The following is a 26,525-nucleotide window of genomic DNA, read 5'->3' as shown; positions in this document are numbered from 1 at the left end:
GAAATTTTGATTCACTTACAATACATCTTTCTTCCCCATGGTGATGATATACTTGCCTCAGTATTTTAAATGTTTATATCTTCTACTGTAACCTTACTGGAAAATGGCTGAAATCATAGCTCCCCCTGGGGGCACCTGGGGCTAAATGGTGCAGCTGTAAAGGGATCTTCTACGGGACGTCCTGCGACTGTCCAGGCATGAAGCGGCCCCACAGCCACAGAGCCCACAGCCGCCTGCTGACCCACCCGAGACACCACCCTGTGCATCACCACAGGCTGCTGCAGCACAGGAGCCTCTGGGGGCTGCAGTGGCCCACCCATGTACAGGGGATATTCTGAGTCTGGGGCCGAGGTGATACTGATATTTTGTCTTCTCACAAATGGAGCCTGTAGAAACACATCAGATGGCTCTGAGGTGAATGAGGAGTTCAGGATGAACCTGTTCTTTCTGGCAGTTTTTCTGAAAGGGGCCAACTGAAAAACATCAGCGGCGTACTGGGAGAGGTCTGAGACATCTGTGACAGTGGGATAGTGCAAACTGGAAGAGGCTGGTAGAGTGTAACAGAGCGCTCCCTCAGGGTAAGTTGTCTGGTCAGGGTAGACACATGAGGTGGTCCTAAGGTGCATTTGTGTCTTCTGACTCTGCACAGGCAACAAGATGTTCACCTCTGCCTGCAGGTCTGAGGAGAGAACAGATTTTATAATAAACCCTATAGTTTACATAGTTTACAAAATAATATTCATTAATCACATGCAGCACTTTTTACATGGAAAGGAAAAGGGAAGAAAGCATACGTGATTTGTTCTTACCTGACATGACTCAAATCTCTTAATAACTGAACATTTTTATCTTCCATTATGCCTGATCTCACTTGAGACAGAGTCAAAGCTTGTGCAAAAATCTGTACAGCAGCATGGGTAAAAAGTATATACATTTACTGTTAATCTACATTATAGTGTAATGCAATAGAAAGAATAAAAATATGGTTGTTTTTTATGTATTTATTTGACTAAGATCCAAATTATGCTTCTGTCCAGGGCTCTGACTGAAATTCATCATACATGTACTTAGTGGTAGGGGAAAGTTATAATTACAAATTAATAGAATCAGATAAATTGAATAATTTTGAATTACGTGTGGATCAAATCATAATGTTTAAGACTGCAAAAAATAAGCCTGCACACACTGACATTCACATTATTATTTTATTTGCCATCCCTTTATAATTCTATAGTCATCTCACAAAAATATAAGAGCACATAATACCACAACTTGAATGTAGGTCTGGGCGATAAAGACAAAGAGGCGCCTCAAAACACTCATGATATCAGAGAACGGACAGCTTTATTTTTGGCAAAACAACAGGGAAACAACAGGACTTGTTTCACTCTGGGGAATAACTGCTGGGCTTCACCGATTTCCACAGCACATAAGTGGCTACAGGGACAAGCTCGGTAGTTGCATAGGTTCAAAACAGTAACTGCACAGAACTAGAACTATTCATAATAGCGTAGAGGAGGATAGTAAACATACGCTTCTGTTGCACATGCAGCACCAAACAACGCGCACCCAAGAGGCAGCTGTTTGTTTTTCTGCAGTAGACAAAAGTTGTAATAACATCTACAGAAATACAAGCACTGTTTGATGATTTGCTTTTTTACATAAATGTCTTACTTTGATTCTGCTATAGGTTTTTCTCTTTTAAACAAATGCCAGTAACAGTATTGTTTTGTTTTCATAGGCTGTTTAAACTGTATTATGAAGTCATATGATATACATTTGGTGCAATGCAAAAAGTGGTACAACTGTGATCATGCACGAAAAGCTGAAGAACACACTTTAACATTGCAAGTCAATTTAACCCAGCAGAGCCATTTTGAGTCATATCTGATCATTCAAACTCTTATGCAACTCCCACCAATTACCTGCAGACAGTGAGAGTGGAGTAGGCCAATAAAACTGTGGTTCTCAGAGATAACAATGTTTAGTGACCTGAGACAATTTGGGGGTCTGTGCTTTCAGTTATTTTAATGACTGTCACCATATTTGCAGCAGAGTCAACAGAGAAAATTAATAGGCAACAGGAAAACACATCCAACAATGACCCCACACGCACACTTATCATTACACTGTATATCACACACACAAAACGGTCAACAACACAGCCATGCTATTTCTGATAGGAATTCTGTGATCACTAAACAGAAAAGCAAAACAGAGCTGTACAAAGCACACGTCCAGAAAAGATTGGCTTTAGGCATGAAATGAAACTGGACCAAACTCATTCTGCAGAAAACCGTCCACATTTTGGAATGAAACATTATTTCTTCATAGATACATACCAAACATACAGTGGACACACGGTCTTACACAAAGTAAGAGAATAAGACATGGCCATCAGCTTGATTTTTCAAACTCTGTCTTCACATTGGAATGTTAAAAAAAAGAACACACATCTTACAAGAGGAATGACATTTTATAGACTATTCAATATTGTTCAGTGATTATGATGATGAGAATCATAGATTTTTTTAATAATATATTTAATTATATTTATTTTATACATTCATTCTCTAACACTCTATTTATATTAACAGGAAAACAATAAATTTAACAATTTTATATATATATATATATATATATGATATACATGGAGCATATCATCATATATACCACTTCAAAGATAAAGCAACAGGATTTCTGTGGGTAAAGCTTCATGACAATGATATATTCACAGATCAATTGGCTGGGGAGTAGCCTGCAAGGGTTCAGAATGATATTTACAGAAATGAAGTAAACAATGGGAATGTAGGAACATTGCACAAAGTGGAATGGATGATAGTGATATTTATCATAAATGCTTCATCAGTTTTTTTCTTAGTGCCAAAAGTAGTTTATGATAAAGAGCTAAAATCTTTTCTACAGTCCTATGTAAATACTTGTAACCATGCAATGGACTTCTGTTGGAATGGCACACTGATCTATGGCTTGCCATAAACAGGGCTGGAGAGAATTAGGTGCAAGCAGAATCCAATGCACCCCCCTGGTCTGGGTCCTCTTGTGATGGTTTAATTTACATAGGGGCCAAGGTGAGTCTTATTGCCTGTGAGTCTTATTGCCTGGCCTCCACAAGTCTGTCAGCAGGCCAGGTCACCTGATATATAGGTTAGCAAGTACAGTTTTCCCAGATTATGTATGGCACTTGTATTAGCAACTGTGCTCCAGAAGATTCTCCCTATGTAGTTATAACTGCATCCACGTTTGAGCAACAGAGGCAGCAGCCAGAAGTAATGGCCACTCACCACTTGTGACACAGAAGACATTTATGCTACTGTGCAAATCAGGCTACAAGATGCTCCTTTATATTTAAGTCATCATTGGAATAAATGTTTCTTTTTTTTCTTTAACTGTGTGCAAATAAATTTGTGGTGGAAAAGGTTCAAAAGGCAAAAAAATAAATCACCACGTGTGTACAATTATACCTACAACCACTTATAATATGCCTATTTTACCTTATAGCACTCATCTATTGTCTGCTTACACCTAATGAAAAGTGGATGGCATAATTATATTCCAAAAGAATGAGAAAATGTTATGATTTACACTTGAAGGGAAACGAAATGTGTCATGTTAAAGAAAGGACATTTCAGAATGACAGATGAGCAGGAGTCAAATACTGAATGATTCTACAGTGAGAACTACCATAGTGAGGCTGACAGCAGGGGGGTGGACAAAGATAGCTATGAGAATGGTTGCTAGACTATGCCAGGTTCTAATCCAGAGTTACAGCATCTACAGGGGCCGTCTACAGGTCGATGAGCTGGTCCACCAGCAGCAAGGAGCGGGCCAAGCTGGGCAGGCTGGACTCAGAACCACCACTGTTACTGCGCGAGTGCCCTCCTGAAACTGGCCCACAAGAGAAGGAAGGGCCAGGTCAGAGAGGGAGGAGGAGCAGGAGCGACAAGCACAGAAAGCAGTCAGAACAGGGCCATAGGAAAGAAACAAAGGGGACAATTTGCCCATTATCTACAGTATAGTACAGTGACAGATCTTATATCTTATACCAGTTAAACTGAACTTAGTGTAGTTCCATACTGTTTAAAATTACCTTGAGAATTCTTTCGACCAGTGACAGGGATAGGATCAAACTCATCCTCTTCACCTGCTTCTGCAGATGCCGGGGGAGGATCCAAGTCAGAAATGAGGAGGTCAGAATCTGCTGAGCATGTGAAAGACAGGTTGTAATAACACTTCAGTGAAGGCAATGCAGTCAGACAATGCTTTTGGGCACAACTTGGTTTATTCTCAAACTAAATCAATATCACCTGAAAGGATTTGACATTTTATACACAAACGGACAATGTTAAAGACTTTAAGTTATTTATAATACATCAGTGAAAATAAAGACCGTTTATGCTGAACACTATTAGTTGTAAGAATCTAGATCATTGCCCCCTAGTGGCACAAGAGTAAACCACAAAGAAAAGTACTAAAACACACCTGCTTTAGGATGTGCAGAGTCACCTGACAGCAGACTGAAGTCATCCATAGCAGAGGCAGCTGAGGTTGGAGCAGAGGACACTGAGGATGTTGCACTGCTGCCAGCAGGGGGCACTGAAGGGCACGAGATCAGTGAAGACCCTAAGAGAGACTCCTCAGAAGTGAGAGAGTCTGAGGAGAAAAATTACTTTTACCACAAAAGTATCTAAATATTGCAAAAATAACAGTTAAACAAACCTTTGGCAGACTCCTCCATAGCTCCCCCAAAAGGATCAGATAATGAGAGCAGATCAGGAAGCATAAGCGAAGATGTGTCAGGAGACTTCAAACCTTCAATTAGCTTTTCTGAAGAAGTGGAGAAATATTGAAAGAATTGTAAACTTAATTTTACATTTGCACATTAAATATAGTGCCAGTCTGACTTGACTAAAACAATGCACATGGATTTGAGAAGACCATTATTTTTGAATCATTGTATATTTAATTATTATACTTACAGTGGCAATAAACAATTCATTATATTCATATATTAATATTATTGGGTTATTATTGGAAGACAGAGGGCTTTATAAAAATAAATAAATGATTGATTATATACAAATGTTGTCTTGTTTCACACAAATGTGTACTCTGCATCCCCCTTTGTCTCTTTGGCCACTGAGTAAAGAGGTATTTACCTGATGTGTCTGTAAGGTCCAGAGTCCGGAAAGAATCAGGAACAGCCAAGAGGGAGGCTCCTGCATCCAAAGTGTTTGAGGGTGTCTCAACTGAATCACAGGCAACGAGAAAGGAAAATCAGGACATGCATGTAGCCACAAGTAGCTTTAAATGAAACATCACTTACATAATCCAAAATACTTATTTTCAAATCAGTATGATTTGTGTATTTTTATTTGAAATAGGACATGCTCATGCTACTTTAACAATTTCAGTTAAAAACACTGAGTATGTTTAGAACAGTTTAATGATATATATAAATCAAGATGACTAAACTGGAGTATCATTATTAAACTTTATTTGGGAGCTTTTAAAATAAAAGTAATCTTCAGAAAGAGTACTTGATTCATTGTTGTTGCTGCTAGGTAAAAATTTATATTTATGTCATTATCGTTCTTGGAGAATTTGGCATAGCAACAACTTTTGTCTTATTTTCATAAATGGCTCTCATGCACATTGAAATATGACAAACCATTATGAAGTTTACTTTCAGCAACTGAGGCCTGCAATCCTGGTATTAATTCCTCAGATTTTGGCTCAGCCTCTGAATAGAAAATAAAAATTAGCATACTTTTACACAAACCCATAAACAGAGATGTATCTTAAATATTGACCTTACCATCTGCAAGTTTCTTGTCATTAGTGCTCTGTTCATTGGATATGTTGGAGAAGTTGTCATTGTCAAATGGGTTCCAAGTGGGCTGAGCAGAAATATCTGAGGTACTCCTACAGAAGGAAATAAAAACACAATTTCTGTGGTTTTGTTGTGACCAGCATGGATTTATTTGGAAATAATAATTAAAATAACAAAAAATCGTTCTACTTACTGACTAGCAGCAGTATCCGCATTAGTTCCCACTGCCTGTTGTGAGTCATTTGGAGAGGTTCCAGCACTGCCTACTGTGGTGTCACTCGGTGTGCGTTGATGGCCTTGATCGTCAGTAGTTTTTGGAGACGCAGGTGGGGTCTGACAGCAGAAAGATCAAAACTTATTTATTTATAACTTATTATTTATACTAATAAAACATACATTCACGTAAGCAGTCTGATCAACATGTGATTCTAATACAGTGTCCCTTACCATCTCTGCCACTTTTGGGCTGACATCAGTGGGTGGACATGGGACCACTTTGCTGGGTGAGCTCACACTGCCTTGCTTGCGCCGTGCTGGCCGTTGTGGTGGGGCAGGGCTGGGAGGACTAGTTTGTTGAGAGGCCACACTGATCACTGAGGGAGTTGTGTTGGGCTGCTGAGGTGAAGCCTGAATCTGAGATTGTGGAAGGGACTCAGTCTTGATCTCAGTCTTGATCACAGTCTCTGGTGCTGTAGTAGCCTCTGCTGATGGAGCTGAAGTGGGCTAAACATTTTATTTAACATAAATACACATAATAATAATTATTATATTTTTAGTTCAGTTATAAAAGAACTATTTATACTCTTTCATCCCCACCAGTAGATATCTGCTATATGCTAGAATAATGAGAGAAGACATGTCATCACACAAGACAGTCAGAAGTTTACATACAGTAAAATTATTATGCATTTAAACAATTTGGGAAAACCTAGATGATGATGCCATGTCTTTGGAAGCTTCTGATTTTATTGACAATATTTGAGTTCATTAGAAACACACCTGTGGAAGTATTTGAAGGCACATCTGAAACACACTTCATCTTTGTGTAACATCTTCAGAAAGTCAAAAGAAATTAGCCAAGACATCAGGAAGAGAATTGTGGGCTTGCACAAGTCTGGTTTATCCTTGGGTGCAATGACATGACATTCCCATGGTGCAATTATAAACACCATGGGAATGTCATACCTCATCATCATACCTCTCAGGAAGGAGACGGGTTCTGTGTCCCAGAGATGAACGTGCTTTGGTCCGAAATGTGCATATCAGCCAAAGAGCAAACTCAAAAGACCTTGTGAAGATGCTGGCTGAAGCTGGTAAGTGTGTCATTATCCACAGTGACCTACACCTACCATATTGATATAGGCTGAAAAGCCACTCTGCCAGGAAGAAGCCATTACTCCAAAAGAAACATAAGAAAGCCAGATTACAGTTTGCAAATGCACACAGGGACAAAGACCTTAATTTTTGGAGACATGTCCTGTGGTCTGCTGAAACAAAATTTCAACTGTTTGGCCATAATGAGCATTGTTACGTTTGTCAGGAAAAGGGGGAAGCTTGCAAGCTTTAGGTCAATTAGGATTACCAAAATTAGTTCTGATTCATGTCAGACAGTGAGAAAAAAAAAGTGTATGCGTCTTTTTATATCCATCCATTTTCTTATCCGGAGCTGGGTTGCGTGGGCAGCAGTCTAAGCAAGGACTCCTAGATTTCCCTCACCCCAGACACGTCCTCCAGCTCCTCTGGTGGGACCCCAAGGCGTTCCCAGGTCACCCAAGACACATAGTCCGTCCAGCATATCCTGGGTCTTCCCTGGGGCCTCCTCCCAGTGGGACATGCCCATAACCTCCCTAAGGAGGCGTCCAGCAGGCATCCTGAACAGATGCCCGAGCCACCTCAGCTGGCGTCTTTCGACGTGTAGGAGCAGCAGCTCTACTCTGAGCTCCTCCTGTGTGACTGAGCTCCTCACCCTATCTCTAAGGTATACTCAGCCATCCTATGGAGGAAACCCATTTTGGCTGCTTGTATCTTGTCCTCAGTCATTACCCAGAGCTCATGACTGTAGGTGAGGGGAGGAACGTAGATTGCCTGGTAAATCAAGAGCTTTACCTTTTGACTCAGCTCCTTTTTTACCACAACGGTCAGATACAGCGATCGCATCACTGCAGATGCTGCACCGATCCGCCTGTCAATCTCACCCTCTATCCTTCCCTCACTCATGTACAAGACTCCAAAATACTTGAACTCCTCCACTTGAGGCAAGGACTCACCACCCACCTAGAGAGGGCAAGACACCTTTTTCCGATAGAGGACCATGGCCTCGGCTTTGGAGGAGCTGATTCTCATCCCATCCACGTCACACTCAGCTACAAACCGCCCCAGTGCCTGCTACAGGTCCTGGCTCAACGAAACCATCAGGACAACATCATCTGCAAACAGCAGAGATGAGATCCTGTGGTTCCCAAACTGGATGCCTAAGGCCCCTGGCTGTGGTTAGAAATTCTGTCCATAAATACAATGAACAGAACCAGTGACAGAGAGCAGCCCTGATCGAGTCCAACATGAACTAGGAACAGGTCTGATTTACTGCCGGCAATGCAAACACAGCTCCTGCTCCGGTCATACAGGGACTAGACAGCCCTTAGGAAAGGGTCACGGACCCCATACTCCCAGAGCACCCCGCAAAGGACACCACGAGGGACACGGTCAACTTCCTTCTCCAGATCCACAAAACAAATGTGGTCTGGTTGGGTAAACTCCAATGAACCCTCGAGGACCCGATGGAGAGTATAGAGCTGGTCCAGTGTTCCGCGACTGGGATGAAAGCCACACCGCTCCTCCTGAATCCTTCTGAATCCGAGGTTCGACCATCGGTCGGATTCTCCTCTCCAGTACCCTGGAATAGACCTTACCAGGAAAGCTGAGGAGTGTGATTCCTTTGTAACTGGAACACAACCTCCCCCTTTTTAAACAGAGGGACCACCACCCTGGTCTCTCAGTCCAGCGGTACTATCCCTGACCGCCACGCAATGTTGCAGAGACGTGTCAGCCAAGACAGCCCAACAACATCCAGAGACCTGAGGTGCTCAAGACGGATCTCATCCACCCCCGGAGCCTTGCCACCCAGGAGCCTGCCAAACACCTCAGTGACTTCAGTCAGGGTGCTGGACAAGTCTGCCTCCGGGTCCCCAGTCTGTGCTTCCTCCTCGGAAGACGTGATGGTGCGACTGAGGAGATCCTCAAAATATTCCTTTCACCAGTCGAGGTCAGCAGCTCTCCGCCCACACTGTAGACAGTGTTGGTGAAGCACTGCTTCCCTCTCCTGAGGTGCCGGACGGTTTACCAGAATCTATTTGAGGCCATCCGATATTCCTCCTCTATGGCCTCCCCGAACTCCTCCCAACCTCGAGTTTTTGCCTCTGCGACTGCATGAGCCATGACACGCTTGGCACGCTGGTACTTGTCAGTTGCTTCAGGTGTCCCACAAGCCAACAAGGTTCAAAAGGACTCCTTCAGCCTGACGGCATCCCTTACTTCTGGTGTCCACCACCAGGTTTGGGGGTTGCTGCCGCGACAAGTACCACAGACCTTATGACCACAGCTTTGAGCAGCTACATCGACAATAGAGGAGGAGAATATGGCCGATTCAGAATCCATTTCCCCAGCCTCCCCCGGGATCTATGAGAAGCTCTCGCGGAGGTGTGAGTTGAAGACTGCATTGACAGAGCGCTCTGCCAGATGCTACCAACAGACCCTCACGATATGCTTGGGCCTGCCACGTCTATCCAGCTTCCTCCTCCGCCAGTGGATCCAACTCATGACCAGGTGGGGATCGGTTGACAGCTGTGCCCCTCTCTTCACCTGAGTGTCCAAGACATGCAGCTGGAGATCAGATGGCACAACAACAAAGCCGATCATCGACCTCCAACCTAGGGTGTCCTCATGGCACGTGCATTGATGGACACCCTTATGCTCGAACATGATGTTTGTTATCTACAAACTGTAACTACATAGAGGTCCAATAACAGAACACCACTCGAGTTCAGATCAGGGAGGCCATTCTTCCCTATCATGCCCCTCCAGGTGTCACTGTCGTTACCCACATGGGCATTGAAATCTCCCAGGAGAACAATGGAGTCCCCGGTTGGTGCACTGTTTAGTACCCCTCCCAGGGACTCCAAGAAGACCGGGTACTCTGCACTGGTGTTTGGCCCGTAGGCTGACACAAAAGTGAGAGACCTGTCCACGACCTGAGGTGAACTCCAACATGTGGCGCCTGAGCTGTGGGGCAATGAGCAAGCCCACACCAGCTCACCGCCTCTCCCCGCAGGCAACACCAGAGAAATGGAGAGTTCAGCCCCTCTCAAGGAGTTGGGTTCAAGAACCCAAGCTATTGCATGGAGGTGAGGCCGACCATATCTAGTAGGTAAAGCTCAACCTCCCACACAGAGTCCTTCCCCCCAGTGAGGTGACGTTCCATGTCCCCAGAGCCATGTCTCCATGTGCGGAGATCCGGTCGTCGAGGTCCCCGCCTTCGACTGCTGCCCAGATCTCTCTGCACCAGCCCCTTATGGATCCTCCCACGGTTGGTGGGTCCGCGGGAGGACGGCTACCAAGTGCTCACTCTCGAGCACCCACCTCAGACCTGGCACCAGGGTAGGGCCCTGGTAACGCCAATCTGGGAGACTTAACTTGCCTTGGTTTTCCTCTTATCATAAAGAGCTTCTATAATGTATGTACACTTCTGGTTTCAACTGTGTGTGTGTGTAAAATAAATAAATATAAAATATATATATATATATATTATATATATATACATATATACATACACACACATACATGCTGATAGATTTAGAAAGATTAAAATTTTATATAAAAGTACACAGTAGCCACCTGCTTCTGCTGAGCTGGGGCCACACCAGCATTGTTCAGAGTGGAAGTCTGTGCCTTCTGCGACTGTAGAGCTGCAGCCGGCTGAGACAGGTCTAAACTCACTCCTGTGGGATCAACAGAAACACAAGACAGCAATATGTCACTCTCAAGAGCACTCTCTATAGGCATTCGCAAGAATTTTAATTTACTACATTTATATATTTATACAAACTAACAAAGATTAACCACTAGACTGCTTTAGTAAACAAGGACTGCATATTTGATCTGCCTATTTATTTAATCTTGGTCAGTCCATATTATTTCAGCAGATGAAGACGGTACTAAACTACTTGCCCACAGGCTGAGCTGGTCCACCAGGGATGTTGGCTCTCTTGCGCGGTGTAAGGGCAGCCGGCTGGATAGGTAGCATGCCAGTGCCAGGTTGGGTATGAATGGCCTTGGGCCTTTGCCGTGGGGTGATGGAGGTTTCAGTGGTGGGAATGGGATCAGTCAGTCTGGTGAAAAAACGAGGATGTTAGACTATTTTGTAAACAGGCAGGGTACCTAATGACTTTCACAAACTCTCATGTTTCTACTACAGCTTTAATTGTGATACAGTGTAAGCTGTTCATGCTTGCCTGGGCTTATTCTGGCTCTTCTTTGCTGCAGCAGCTTCACTTGCTTTGACTGGCTCAGGAAGTTTAGAGGGAAGTGGGGAATTCTGGAACAAGATGAAAGAGAAGACGGTGTTACATCACAAATGCGGTTTGATTTGTAATAAAACAGGGCCTCATTCGTGAAGCGCTCTTATGAACAAATTTGTACTTGAGGCCTTCTTATGAACATTTTAACATCTAAATGTTTTAACTTAAAATGTTCTCCTGGAAGAACAAATCCTACAAACAGTCAGGAGCAACACATGCAATGCAACACATAATTCTACCGTTGCAGACCTACACCTAGTCACCGCTGGACTCAACACCCCCATATCGCAATCACCCCACATGACCAGAGCGCATTCATATGCGTTCCCATCCGAGCTCCCCTTCCTTGCTATTTATCACGGGTCCGCTACTTGTGGAGAGTGCAGTATATACAATGAAAGGGCTCACTTATTTCAGTAAGTTGGTGACTTAAATATATCCCCACTGAGAATGCATATGTGTCTGAACGAGGAAATCAGGGTGTGGTTTAAATTGCCCACTCTCTCCCTCACCCTTTCAAATGTGAAAATTCCAAGCCCATATTGCCCATATTGCCCATTTTAGATGGCATGAATATGTAATTTTTTTAATGTAAATTTGGCTCGTAGCTGGATGTTGCTGAATTAGGCACAACTGTCATTTAAGAAGATATGTGGCCGCTTAAGAACACATTGTGAATTTGATACAGAGTTTGAAATGAAAGTTATGAAAAATTTTAAAGAAAACATTCATGAATGAGACCCATGGAAACCAATTAGATAAGAATGAGAGAGTAATAAGACTAACATCTCAGTAGACCTGCAAAAGGATGTTCAGGATCAAAGTTTCCAATTTAGGAGACTTTAAAATTAAAAACACTCACCTTTGAGTTTTGTACAGGACAGGTCCGCTGGGTAAGTTTAAAAGCAAAGTGTGACACCTGATAGATATCTGGTCTACTGTCTGGCTCCGGTTCCAGCATGTACCCTTCACAAAACAGAGAAATGTAATTACCACTAAAATACAGATTAAACATCTCCATATTTCTGTGCAATTTAACAAGACTAACTAATAAGGCAGTGTAGGTCATAGGAGTAGCGGGAGTTATCTGGTATGGTGAAACTGCCATCACATATAGCCACCTGGCTTTCACCAAAGGGCAGAGTAAAGAAGCACAGCTTGTAGAGCAAACATCCCAGAGCCTGGAGTAGAACATCACCGGAAATAACCACCAAGAAAAAAGACAGGAGAACAGGTAAAAAGAAAAGATATAATCAAAACAATATATATTTCCCCCAAACTGATTCAATTAGTCAGTTAAACAGCAGCATAATGGTCTGGCTTCTGAATATGCACTGGGTACTCATACAAATAACATTGATGCCCATCGGATGAATTCAGTGTTTTCTCACCCAGATATCAGCTTTTGTAGTGATGATCTTGTTATTGTACAAATTCACCATTTCAGGGGCACGATATGATAAAGTTGTATATCTGTAGTAAAACTGATGTTAGTTGAATAGTTAAATTGTTAAAATCAATCATTAATGACTACATTACATAATATGTGTACAAACTTTTTAATTTCTTCCTCGACTGCAGCCACTCCTTCAGTTTGTGGACTCTGGAACTTGTTGGTAGCGCTGCCAAAGTCACACAACACATAGTGCCCCTTGTCGTGTAAGAGGATGTTTTCCACCTATGATAACATACACGAGACAGAATCACTTTTGATTGTAAAATTCTGCATATAAATAACACTAAAAAGCTTCATCTGAAGTCAAGATGTTGTTCAACAGGAGGCAAGATTCTGCTTTGACATATTTAGAGCCATTGGTCAAAGTTTGTTAGTAAAATTGCCGATGACAACTATATTGTGGACTTTTCAGTGCCCTCATTAGTCACCATTAGACACAGTAAATTACAAAGTACAAACATGTCACTCCTGCTTTAAAGGGCAAAGATCACCATAGTACAATGAGTGTTTTACCTAATAGTACAATATTTGTTATAGCAGACATAAAAGATTACCTTTAGATCTCTGTGGATGATTGGAGTCTTGCGCTGATGCAGGCAAGAAACAGCTTCACAAGTATCACAGAAGATCTGCAGCACCTCAGACTCAGAGAAGCCAGTCTGCAGCCTTTGATTCATCAGATTTACCACCTGACCTCCTGCCAAATAAAGTTCAACATACTGTCAGTAATGCTGGCCATTGCTGAGCTGAGGCACACACAAATTATTTGCATTTAAAGACAATTTTATGTATTTGAGCAAAAATACACAAAAGGTCCTTTGTACCTACCTTTGCAATAGTCCATTAATATAAAGACTTCCCATACATCTCTTGAACCCATCGCAGTGATACTAGAGTCCAGATAACCAACAATATTCTTCTGGCCAGCTAGGTCTTTCTAAAAATGCCCAAAGATTTTTGAATCAAAAGTTAAAAGTTCATGTCACAAAAATCAAAAATCACCCACAAACACTGACATAAAATTGGCAAAAATATTGCAACTCATAAAATAATAATACAAAGAAACTCACCATGATTTGAATTTCCCGTTTGCACACCTGCAAATCATGCTCATTGTTGACATACATTCTCTTCAGGGCACATCGGACACCTTGATTTGTTCGTACAAGAAATACAATTGCGAAACCACCTGCAAAGGAAGCAAACAGGTTTAAATATGCAGACATATGCTTTAAAGACAAGAAATGTGGTGAAACAACCAACTTTTACAGACACAGAAAATAGTACATGGACAGAATTGAGCTTTTTTATATCACTGACACTGATAGCACATGCAGTAGCTTATTGAGTGATGCATTAGTCATGTCACTGCTGCAGGCTTTGCATAGAGGCCTACATTGAGACCTAACCATCTGGTATAGCTCAGACCTCAAATTTAGTTTACTAAGGCTCAGAGTCATTTCCTGAATGCATGGTAGGAGCTTATCACACAGACCCTTTATACCAACCTGGTGGATGTTCTAATGAACTCCAAGAGGAGTAAAAACTTGGAAGACATTTATTCTCTTCCAAGTTTCTACTTGGAAGACAATAAATGTGTTCTCTCTCCACACACTGCAATTATGGTGTTGGGAGAGTACACACTAAACACTGATTTTAGACCAGTTTATCACTGATGTGGAGACGGTTTAGAATTACATTTCTGCATTGCCATATGACCCCTGGTTTTGGTCTCAGCTGCACAAGATGCAGACATCCCCCTCACCTTTCAGAGGCAAGAATGAAATCGACACATTGCATCTTTGGGCTTATAGAAGACATATTTACCTTCTGCAATGATCTCTTCCACGGTGACCTGGTGCCGTCCCACGGTGAAGCCTCGCCCAATAAAGTTGCTCCCTGCTAGGCTGGACCCAGAGCTCCCACCCCCTCCTCCAGAACCAGGGCCAGAGCTCACCAATTCTCGACGAGAATCAAAAAACTTCCTCATGTTGGTCAATTGAAAGGGACAATGTTTTTGCTTCAGTCCCTCTTAGCTGAATGAATCAATCAACTATTATACAGTCAGATTCACAATATGTTTGGAGTGGAGGCTTTAGATGCTGATGTCTCGGTCTGTTTTATTGACGTGGATACGGTCCGGATTTTTGTGGCGTTTCTCCCATTTGCCAACACAGTGCAGTATAGCAGCTAGCTGTTATGTAAGTGAATTACACCACCTAGAAGGCTAAAGCATCTCGGGAGAAACTGTCCCTCTATCTAGCTATCCATCTAGCTGTTCAAAGACGGCTACTAAACATAATGATGTCAGCGTTAGGTCCATTTCCATCTCATCCAGATAAGATCCAGCTAGCTAAGTGCTAGCTACTTAGAAGCTATGACATTTCGTGTAAGGTTACCCAGGTTATCCTCTGAAGATGTCTTCGACTGCGATGTTCCCGTTGTTTAACTCGAGAATCGACACTCTTTGACAGAATTTTTCCATTATCAGTCAAATGAAGCCGTTGTCCAGGGCCACATAGCTGGAAATACAGCTATTTAATTGCTTAGATTTGCAATAAAACAGTGATCTTTCTCTTAGCTAACGCTTAGCTCGTGCCAGCCTTTCATCTACAAAACCAAACGCAGAGTCCTCAAAAAAACCTTTATATCCTGCGCTTGACAAATCTACAGCTAAAAACGTAAGTCCAGACAATTTTACATCTAAAAAATATTAGATTGAGGTTTCAACCCAGCTGATCCCTGCAACCACAGCAATCTTTGGCTGCCAGCGATATCGCAACATCCGAGCTGTAGCTGTTGACTCGCGAAAGGACTTATGGGTGTTGTAGTTTGACCACTAATAAGTTATATTCATGGTCGTCGTTTTGGGCAGCGTATCAATGTAACATTTTTATTACGCCTGATATTAACTCTTTTATACATTTTCTGATTCTAAACGTTACGTTAAAACATAAAATGCGTGTAAAATGATAAATTATTGTTTGTTTATGTGTTTTTCTTTGCTATTCTCCGAGAAAACTATTTTATGCACGGAGGCTAGGCTACATTTAAGTCCATTCCTATGGCTAAATGAAGTAGGCCTGTATTTGAATAGATCTTGTCTCTGCAATAAGTATTAATTACGTGTTTAGTCCTTGAATGCATCAGTGGGTTGTCTCCACGCTCACTGTAAAGAGGTGGACTTTGCGCTAATTTGGCATCCTGGGGGAGGGACTTTCCGTATGAATGTAACTGGTTTTATATAAGCTAAAGTTTTTCCAGTACTCCAACGCCCGCTCGCTAACTCTCCTTTACATCCGTCTTCTTTCAGACAGGTAAGTCATTGATGGAGTTTAAATGTTATGTGGAGTGGGTGCTCCACTTAAACGCGCACGCCGTTGTGCTTGTACTTTGCTGGGTGCGCCCTTCTTTCGTTCATGCCAAGTTTCTTGTAGCGATGGCACAACTCTGCTTCCTCAATCCTCTTTTGCTGACTGCTAGGCATTTTTAGTAGAAAACAAACGGTCTCATATAATATTAGATAGGTCTGTGCTATTTTGTTGAGGATTAATTAAAGTTTCCACACTTAGTAGAGCAAAATATGAAATTTGAATCTGTCAAAGGGACAAATCGTTGTAGGAGTGAAGACGTTTCGCCGCTCATCCAAGCCGCTTCTTCAGTTCTTAGTAGACTAATTGTTATCAGAATGCTGCCAGGCGCACTGGGAGTACTTCTGCTGTTTTCTATCCAACGAGGCCTACTTTGTTTTTGTCATGTTATACTGAAACTGTAACTTTAGGCTATGCTTGATGATGCCTTATCTGTGGTCCGGTATAGGAACCACAAACAGCTTGTTGCAGGTGAAGATTCAGGTTGCTGCCCCTTATTTACATGGAAAACCACTCTGGTGTGTCTGCTGATAATATATATGTGCGTTTTCCAAAGGTCAATCAATCCATTTATGAGAAGTAAAATGGTTTGTATCATACATTTACTGAACAATCTGACAATAAAACTTAACATTTAATCATAATTTATATTTTTCAAAGCATTACCATATATGGCTGATAAAACAGAGCTCTGTGGCCTTTTATCTATACAAAACCGGTGGGTTCAGACCAAACTTACTTAGGGTGCGTGAGTTCCAAAGGAGTGTAAAGTCTATACTGTTCCATTGAGTGTCATTATTTATCCCACCTCAAACCTTGATAAATGAGGTTGCAGTGCACCCTTTTGCACACCTGTAGACCCAGGCCTGCTATCAAATTCTACAATGACCCAATTTTATGACTGTAAAGGGCTGTAAACCCCATTGCATCGGTTACAATTTGCATATGGAATACAAGAATTATGTAAATGACTATAATTTGGGTAAGGTGATCTGTGTTATCTGCAGTAAAAACCTCCTGTTCTTCCTGGAGTAATTACAGGTGTGTCAACAAAAAGCCTAATGAGATTACTTCTAGGGACTGGGCAGATGTGAGACAACGTAAACAAGCTCTTAGGGAAATTTGAGTGACGTAAAACCTCTTCTTAGCTGATGAAGTGCATGCAGTATTGATCAGGTTAATTAGACTAGTTTTGTATGTATGTATGTATAATGTATCATTGTTAATTCTGTTTATTTTCTATTAGTTCTTATCCTTGCTTTTGGGAATCCATTGATCTTACAATGGCCGCAGTAAGTGTAACAATGTTTGATTATACTTCTCCTACTATTGAATCAAATCCTCTTGCATTTTAGTTAATTACATCTTTACAAACTTCTTATTGTTAAACTATTCTACAACATATTTTTTATTATCTTAAACCAATCAGATTGGAAACCGTGGAACAGTGACTGAAGCATCTGGATTCAACCCAGAGCAAGATGTCCAGAAACTTCGAGAGGCCATGAAGGGAACTGGTAAGACTGTGTGTGTGTTTTGCAATGCAACACTGACATGCTTTCACAAGTTTACTGGGGTCATATGTTTACATACAAATAAATACTTTGTATCCATACACATTTAGGAAAATTATTTGTGTCTGTGTAATCCCCCAGTCATCCAGGTCTGATCCATGGCAAAAGACGAAATGATGATGATGATGATGATTTGTATTTTATATACTTTTTCCTCTAGACAAAAACAGCTTAACTTTATTAACAATAAAACAACCTAGTAAACCTATTTAAAATCACAGATTGAGAGGATGGGCATTTTTAACATTTTAGAGTCTAGTATGTTAATGTTGTTATGCTGATTCTATTCTGGTTGCTATGTAATTGAGTTGTTCCTAAGAATGCTCTCTGTGGTGTGCATAGACACAAATGATGAGGCAGCTGAATGGAGTTTGCCAGTTTACCTATTAAACATTACACTATCAATGAGTCTTGTCATAGTCTGAAAATGATTTGTGTATGTTTGATTGTGTTAAAATACGTATATATATATATATTTTTCCCAGGTACTAATGAGTCTGCTATTATTGAAGTCCTGGCTCACCGCACAATTGCCCAAAGGCAGCGCATCAAGGAGGCCTACAAACAGTCTGTCGGAAAGGTGTACAGTCAGTCTACTCAGTCTTAAAAGAGTTTTGGTCTTCTTTTTTTTTTCATCTCATCTTTTTATTTGAGCAAAACGATGCATTTTTCACTGTAACAGTTTGACCTTGAGAGCACATTTTCATTCCACAATGCGGCATCATCATGGCATTTGGAAATGTAAACTGTGAACATATCAGCTTTGCAAGTTAAATATTACCTAAAAGTGATAATAACCAGAAGTGATCTTTGCATACTGACCCAGGCTGTTCACTTCTGCATTCCTATCTGGATCAATATATTAACTTGTCTGTAATGAGAGTTGTAACACTATTCAAGTGTCCATTCATTGTGGGCGAAAACATGAAGCAAGAAGGAGAATAAGAAGTGGAATTTGCGGATGTAGAAAAAGTGAGTCATTCGGCACAAATAACCGCCCTTATGTGGGCTCCACTGTCACTGTTGAAAACCACACCCTCTAGTGGAGACAACAAGTGGAATATATTCTCTCCACGTTGGCAAGACAGACTTGAAAAGTTGCATCATATATAAGTTTTCAATAACAGAGAAAAGTCTGAATTTAAGTGCGTTAAGATGTCATGTCTGAAAAGCATTATTTGTGTTGTTGCAGGAACTGGCTGACGATCTGTCCTCAGAGCTGAGTGGAAACTTTAGGAGTGTGGTCCTGGGTCTGCTGATGTTGGCTCCTGTGTATGATGCCTATGAACTGAAGCATGCAATGAAGGTGAAATTTAACAGACAAATGAAGAAGGGCATTTACAAGACTTGTATCAGTAGTCCCTTATATTTGCAGTCCATCATCCATTTGAATCTTGCTTGAAAATGCAAAGAAAAATACTGCTTTTGAAATTAGTCACAACTAATTAAAATGGCAAGGTGTAAGTATTGTATACCTTGGGGTACGTGAATATTTTAAATGAATGTTCTTGCCCTTCTGGCAGACACACATCACAAAATAGGGTTGCAGCATCTTGGTTGGAATAAATGGAGTTGTCAGGTACAAATTCATTGGTGGTGCTTGTCTGATTGGATCATGGCTTTTTTAAAGCTCTGAACAATTTACCACATCAGGGGAACAGTTACAATTTGTGTGTCAAAGGGTGACAAGATGTTGTGGGATGACTTGGCACATCATTACTTTGCCCACAGGGTGCAGGAACCGAAGAGGCCTGTCTTATTGATATACTCGCTTCAAGGTCAAATGAGGAAATAAGAACCATCAATGCTTTCTACAAGAAAGGTACAGTTTCTCTTTGTACTGATGGATTATTGTGCTGCACTTACACTATGAGAGTTTGTTATATGATAGCAATACACGCCTTACTTCATTATTTAGACACACTGACATCACCATTATTGGGTCAAATGGAGGGAATAAATATTTAATGTAAAGTATTGTAACTTAATTGTGCCTTTTTTTTGTAGTCTTTCAAATATTTGTCATTCCCCCATAGTGGCAATGACAAATATTTTTCAAATGTTATCTATTCAGCAATGTGTTGACCTAATAATTTACAGTATTTTATTTTTGGCAGAATATGGAAAAACTTTGGAGGATGATGTTTGTGGAGACACATCTGGAATGTTTCAGCGAGTTCTTGTCTCTCTTCTGACAGTGAGTTAATAAAACTACAAAGAATTCTGAGATACAACACACAAATGAAAATCAGAAACTGTAAATTTACTCCCCCCCCCCCCCCCAGGCTGGACGAGATGAAGGCGACAATGTGGATGAGGCCCTGGCCGTGCAAGATGCAAAAGTATGTTTTTATAAAATAAGCAAAAAATAAATGTTACTATTCTTCTCTAAGTCTGTGCGTTTAATAGGAAATCTTTGAGGCTGGTGAGGCGCGATGGGGCACAGATGAGGTCAAATTCCTCACTGTGCTCTGTGTGAGGAACAGGAAGCATTTGCTACGAGGTTTGTCTACAAATGCATTTTATTACTTTTCGAGTGTAACCTTCGTGTCTACTGAAGTGATTGCTTTGTCTATAGATGTATATTGTTTCCTCAACAAGGGTCTTAACACATGTTATGTGTTCTATAATATATTGTATACCTTATATGTAATTGTGTTGTGTGTCTGCAGTGTTTGATGAATACAAGAAGATTTCTGGACGGGAGATTGAGGAGAGCATAAAGAGAGAGATGTCTGGTTGTCTAGAAGAAGTTTTTCTCGCAATTGGTCTGTGTTCTATTTTTCTTTGTAAATGATAAAATGTACTATTGTACTAATTGTACTAATGTACAATAGTATATTTATTACATTTAGTACATTTATTACATTTATTCCAACATGGCTACAAAAACTTCTCCCCTTGGTGAATTTGTCTGTGATGTACTCAGAAGACACAAAATAAGGGGAACATTTTTGCAATAAAACACAATTCATTACCCTTTTGTAAAATGTAGTGCCAGGTTATAATTAGTCTGAAGTGACATGTTCTTTAGTGCTAATCCTGAGGCTCTAATTAGTGCTAGTACTGTGATGTGTTTAATTGCCTGTTTTACTGCACTTCCAGATAAAAAGGAAACTACTGTAACATTAGGTTTTGCATTAACATCTGATAAAAGTAACTACCAGTGTATTTATCTGATATGTTCCTACTTTACAGTTAAATGCATGCGGAGCAAACCAGCATTCTTTGCTGAGCGACTATACAAATCAATGAAGGTAAATAATACTCACTGTGATACATCCCTTCTTGTGTTTGGCCAGTGTGCTGTGGTGTATGAAGGAAGCATGTGTCCCAGCATTTGAATGAATTGCATGTCACGGGATTAAGGAGGATTATGTAAAAATCTGTATTTCTATGATTCTTTTAAAATCCATGATTTTCTTTGACCAGGGGCTAGGCACCACAGACAGTGTGCTCATCAGAATAATGGTGGCACGAGCAGAAATTGACATGTTGGATATCAAAGCAGAGTTTCAGAAGATGTACAGCAAGACACTTTACTCCTTTATTAAGGTAAGGTGGTGTGCAGTTCTGGATTCCTAAACTGTCTGCTAAATCCTTTGAAATTCTACTGTTAAATTTGTATCACTTCTTTAACATTTGTGCTGAGTCTGTGGGTATATATAAAACCCTTACATAGCCTACTTGTTTGTAAAATTGGACAAAATTTTCACTGACATGAATAAAACCATCTATCTAAGGATGACATAGTAGTCTTATGTGTTCACCATAAGTCTTAATCTTTTCTTTATAGGGTGACACATCAGGAGACTACCGCAAAATCCTGCTGGAGTTGTGCGGAGGCGAGTGAGAGACATTCTCAGCTTCTTTTTGTATTTTCCTCCTTTTGATGAATTCCCTCTATGACACATGTTTCCCCGCCCTGGCCTACTCTTTATTCTGACTGACAGCAGTACCTTACATTACAGTTTGTGAAAGCAATTAAACCAAAGAGCAGTGACCTTTTACACGTCTGTATCTTTTTTTTTTTTTTTTATCGATCTCCATTAAAGCTTAATAAGCTATATTTGTTCAAGACTGAGATAAATGCCCCTTGGATCTTTAAATACATCAAATCAAAATGTTATGCCTCCCTGGATCGAAGTTTTGTTACTTGCAACAATTCCATCACTGTCCATTCAGTCCATTTGTCTAATTGGCGCCAATTTTTCATTTGTTGAGTCAGCCCAGCTTCTTTCATCCAGTTAATTACATTAACAGGACGCTAGCCTAGTTTGGAAGGTAGTAAAGTGTGCCCTAATCAATTATGTCCCATAGCTCATACCAAATTACAGCTCCATCTCGGGGGCAATAACCTGTTCATTAAATGTGGAGTGGTATGAATCAAGGTGACCACCAGAGGGAGACAGACCAGGCTGACCTTGAAAAGCTGCCAGTAAGAAACTGTTTTTCAGTTTTTAGACAAAAACCTAACTACAACTCATTGTATTCATGTCTAAAAATAAGAATTGACACAAGCATTTGAATTACATACATGAATCAGGGATTACACGGGCTGTGCCCAGGCAATTGAAAAACAAAGAAAAAAGGTAACATTTACTGCAAACTGCAAACTACCCACCTCTGCAGTCTACTTCTTTAACATCAATGTCAAGTGTGAATAAGACTTCTTTTCAGCTTGTCTTGTTCCAGCTGATCACACATTCTTTATTTATGAGTGTTTCAAAAAATAGGTGAAATAGGTGAAAGTGGATTTGGTACATTCACGTTTGTCCAAGAGGTTATACGGAACTTGGGATTTATACAACATCAGTGAAGCAAAATTGAAAAAAATAAATACATTTAAAAAAAGGATTTTCTGAACTGATTCACTGCTCCAAGCTCTTGATAAGGCAGCACTAATGTTTTTCAATACGCATAATCTATTTTGTACAGATGCAGGAAGAATCTATAGCCATATTTCAAAATGCATGGATTTGGAGGTTTAAGTGTAGTATAGTAAGTTTTTTTACTCTCATCTTTATTGTTGTTCACATCTTTTCTCAAAACATCCATTTTATTTGTCCATTTTGAGTTGGAATTCATACTACAAAGTGTCTTTATATTATAAGTATATTGCATGATTACATGATTTTGAAATTATTTTATACTTGTAAATTATATATTGAAAAACAAATCAACGATATTATTAGATTCTCTTGCTTCTTTACGGGTGACGGAAGCAAACGAGCTGCATGGACATTTGGCAAAAATACACAGTGAATATAAAAGTTTGATCAATTTCACAGGGCTTGAAACAGTAGCTTTGAAATACACACTATGGGCTTTTTTTAACAGCTATATACTAGAAATGACTTAAAGGAAATGAATAATTACCAAGATTATTTTACTACATAATCACCTTCACTGTGGATGTTGTCAGATGGAATCAAAGCAATTATCCCCGTGTTATTACATTGGTGTGACAGTGGAGTGCACAGTGTGTAGGTGGACTGCAAAAATTAAGAGCCTTGTTAATAGCTTTTAGATTTTGCTCAAAGATTATTCAAACTTTGGGTAGCTCAAAAGGAAAAAAAAATATTATTAAATAAACTGAATACCTTTCTGAATAAACAGGGTCAAGACAACATGTTCTTTGACCTACCAGTGCCACAAAATAATAGGATATTTGTTAAGAACTAATGTGCAATATAATTGTGATCTTGAACAAATTGTTCTTTTTAGACGATCCTAATGTACTCTTCTAAGTCTGATTCAAGGCTAGCATTTGAACATCACTTTTGAGAAGACTATATTTTTAATCTTGCACATTATTCTGCTCTGATAATTACTTTCTATTATTTCTGAGTGTTGCTAGCTCTTGTCTGTCTGCATGCATGCCAAGAATATAGTCCAAAAACACAGCTCTTTTACAAAAAACAAAACAAAACACGCAGTTAAAGGGACCTTATGTAGCCTGTAGTTTCGTGTTTTAAACAGGGTATTACCATCACAACTGAAGCTGTGTTGCCAGTGCCTAAACCTGCAGATATATTACTCATACAAGTTTCATACAAATGTGAAAGCTCAGAACCTCCAGAATTCACTCACTGAGCTGCAAAGGCTGCACTAGCACTGATTCATGATTGGCTGCAGGTGCTAGGGTTTAGATAGTGACCATTCAGATCAGAGCAAGTCCTTTTAGGTATAAACCAATTGGATTTAGACATTGAAACAGGCAACCCAAATGAGAGACTTGTGTAAGGCTCAGTCTGCTCTCTGGATAACAACAGACAACCGGTAATCAACCAGTAATCAATTATACACACATCCAACATAAATAAATGGGAGATTATGTCCAATATTTTTGTAATTAAGAATAAACCAGCATTAGAATTGTTATTAAGAAGCACAATATTTGATTTGAACATGTACCTTGTATCTGGGGACACAAAAATGTTACATACAATTCCTTGTGTTTTAAAATAGAGATGCTATTTTTGTTGATATAAAACAGAAAGCTACTTTCTTTTGTCTGGTAACAGTTAGCTACAGAGGCAGATCATACAGAAGGTCAATTTGACAAAGGGCCAATTACACAGTCATATATGAGTCATATGCCACAGTACAAATGAGGGGCTAAACCTTAGGCTTTTATAAAACAACCAATCAATGCAAGCCTGTATGTAGCTACATTCACTAAAATGTTCTATACAGCACAGATCCTATTATGTAGTTATGAAATAAGAAAACAGTCTACTGTATCAACGAAAGTTTGTTAATGATATTTTTGATATGTTAATGATATGTTACTTTGAGAGCCTAATACCAATAAATGCATCTCATTAATGCAATAATAACAGAGGTGGCAGATCTGAAGAATTGTTTCTGCGTATGTGTTTTTAAAATATTATTATTATTATTATTATTATTATTATTATTATTATTATTATTATTATTATTATTATTACTTTCATAATTTCAAACTTATGCCACCACATATATAGCTGTTATTATCCTACTTTAAACTTGGAATACACAGAAAATAAAGAGCATATAAGCAAGACTAATGTTCTAGGGCTTAAAGACATTTGCATTACTGGTAATTTTGAGACTCCACTTAACAGATCTGTGCCATGTTTGTGCTTAAAAAGAGGGAGAAAGCATTAACAGGAGACCAGCTATTATATCTACAATATGCCATTAAATCTATCTTATCACCATGGAGTCAGCACCAGTCCAAGTTACAGATCAGATCTGTGGCAGCTCGCAGAAACTTAAGGTACAGTATAGAGCATATTCATTTCAAATTTCAATAGTATGACATATCTGTGTCCCCAGGCACACAAGATGTCCAAATGAACTTTTACTGATAACATTAATGCTGTGATGTTGATGTTTTATTTTTGGTGTTATAGCTCTCAAGATGATTATCAGAAAGCAGAATGAGTCTCACATAATTTGCTCATTTTGGTTGATAGTCCCAGTGTCTACATCCAGTTGTTTTTTGTGTGTGAATTGTATCAAACAGTACAATGAGGAAAAGTTGATTGAATAATGTTTATGCCTGTTGTCAGGATTTAGAATGCTGGAATGGAATTTTTTGGCCACAGGAGTTTCCATTTTGTATTGAATTTATACATTGATATGTTAATGGGAAACATCGAGGGTATTTGTTAAGCATGCCAAGTGACAAGCAGTTCTTGTTTACATTCCTGCCAAACACAATTCTGCTCAATGGGATTTGTGCAAAAGCAGGTTATAGTAAGCATGTGTGCTGTTTCTTAGAGATGGTGTTCCTTCAAGATGTCTCCTGATCATCAATAGCTGCAAACACCCACAGCTCAAACACACTTCAGTTCAAACAGATATCCCCCTTTAGTTTGTCAGTGTCAGTGTTTTTACTATGACAGCTTTAAGGGACATTGGAATGACATATATAGAAATAGAGCTTCAGAATGGGCTTTCATTGATACACTTGAAGGAAAAACAGCTTAGTGTCCCTGCAGATGATAGTACATTGATAATACATTGACACCTTCCCCCCAGCATCCACTTATGTGAGGCTTGTGAAAAGGCTAAGAGAGTGAATCTGAATATGTGTGCCCTTAAATTGTGAGACTTTTTATGTTTTGGAGATTTTCATTCATACTGAAATTATAAAAATGTGTTAAAAATGTGAAGGGACATGCAAATTCTTTAATATTCACTCCACAATGTCATTAACTAAACAAATATGGGAGCTATTTTCCCAGAGAGACAGAACATTTTGTGGAAAGTCAATATTTTACTTTCCATTCAAACAATAACAAACCAACATCCATGTGCCACTGGCTTTATTTTTATTGCTAATGAAATAAAGCTAGGTTTCCTGTCACTGGTTGTGTTAACATGCTCTTTCTTCAAACATCACATTTCAAAAAATCTTTAAAATAATTGGATTAAACAAATTCCACTTCAGTTTGTTTATTGTTATGCAACTATTAATTATAGATCTCTTCCTAAGGGAAATGCAATGATCCTGCAGCGTGTAAAAGCTGAATATGAAATCTGTGATTGAGCTTTGTGAGGTGGCAGTAGCTCGGTTGGTAGAGTGACTGTTCTCTGATCTCAAGGTTGGTGGATTTGACATAAACATCTCTGGTGGTCAGGTTGGGAGGATCAGCTCCCACAGATGAATGCTAACATTGTGTCCTTGGACACTTAACCCACCTTGCA

General features: G+C 39.9%; 2 protein-coding genes across 7 annotated transcripts; one reads left to right on the top strand and one right to left on the bottom strand.

The window, feature by feature from the left end:
- Nucleotides 1-3: 3 nt before the first annotated feature.
- Nucleotides 4-15,697, bottom strand: aak1b (AP2 associated kinase 1b). Of its 5 annotated transcripts, none has more exons than XM_033976116.2 (20): nucleotides 14,708-15,697; nucleotides 13,951-14,069; nucleotides 13,709-13,817; nucleotides 13,435-13,577; nucleotides 12,981-13,102; nucleotides 12,816-12,897; nucleotides 12,473-12,605; nucleotides 12,287-12,390; nucleotides 11,359-11,441; nucleotides 11,075-11,235; nucleotides 10,742-10,845; nucleotides 6,299-6,574; nucleotides 6,045-6,184; nucleotides 5,837-5,943; nucleotides 5,690-5,761; nucleotides 5,178-5,267; nucleotides 4,738-4,845; nucleotides 4,501-4,671; nucleotides 4,109-4,219; nucleotides 4-679 (listed from the first exon to the last, which is right to left on the bottom strand). In XM_033976116.2, the coding sequence occupies exons 1-20, from the start codon at nucleotides 14,868-14,870 to the stop codon at nucleotides 114-116; spliced, it is 2,964 nt and encodes a 987-aa protein (XP_033832007.1). In that variant the 5' UTR covers nucleotides 14,871-15,697; the 3' UTR covers nucleotides 4-113. The 5 variants fall into 5 exon arrangements, with proteins under 5 accessions (XP_033832007.1, XP_033832008.1, XP_055081693.1 ...); XM_033976117.2 differs by having other exon boundaries at nucleotides 4,109-4,216; XM_033976118.2 differs by lacking the exon at nucleotides 4-679 and adding an exon at nucleotides 2,644-3,906 and having other exon boundaries at nucleotides 14,708-15,690.
- Nucleotides 15,698-16,081: 384 nt separating this feature from the next.
- On the top strand, nucleotides 16,082-21,835 carry anxa4 (annexin A4). 2 transcript variants are annotated; one of them, XM_033976167.2, is made up of 13 exons: nucleotides 16,082-16,197; nucleotides 17,498-17,543; nucleotides 17,681-17,768; nucleotides 18,311-18,405; nucleotides 19,018-19,131; nucleotides 19,557-19,647; nucleotides 19,943-20,022; nucleotides 20,111-20,167; nucleotides 20,235-20,328; nucleotides 20,498-20,593; nucleotides 21,024-21,082; nucleotides 21,258-21,380; nucleotides 21,622-21,835. In XM_033976167.2, the coding sequence occupies exons 2-13, from the start codon at nucleotides 17,535-17,537 to the stop codon at nucleotides 21,676-21,678; spliced, it is 963 nt and encodes a 320-aa protein (XP_033832058.1). In that variant the 5' UTR covers nucleotides 16,082-16,197; nucleotides 17,498-17,534; the 3' UTR covers nucleotides 21,679-21,835. The 2 variants fall into 2 exon arrangements, with proteins under 2 accessions (XP_033832058.1, XP_055081716.1); XM_055225741.1 differs by lacking the exon at nucleotides 16,082-16,197 and having other exon boundaries at nucleotides 17,453-17,543.
- Nucleotides 21,836-26,525: the final 4,690 nt, after the last annotated feature.

Source organism: Periophthalmus magnuspinnatus, chromosome 12 (genome assembly GCF_009829125.3).
Source record: "Periophthalmus magnuspinnatus isolate fPerMag1 chromosome 12, fPerMag1.2.pri, whole genome shotgun sequence".
Taxonomy (NCBI): Eukaryota; Metazoa; Chordata; class Actinopteri; order Gobiiformes; family Gobiidae; genus Periophthalmus; species Periophthalmus magnuspinnatus.
Note: the sequence above shows the minus strand (reverse complement) of the source record. Positions and strands in the feature narration are given on the sequence as shown.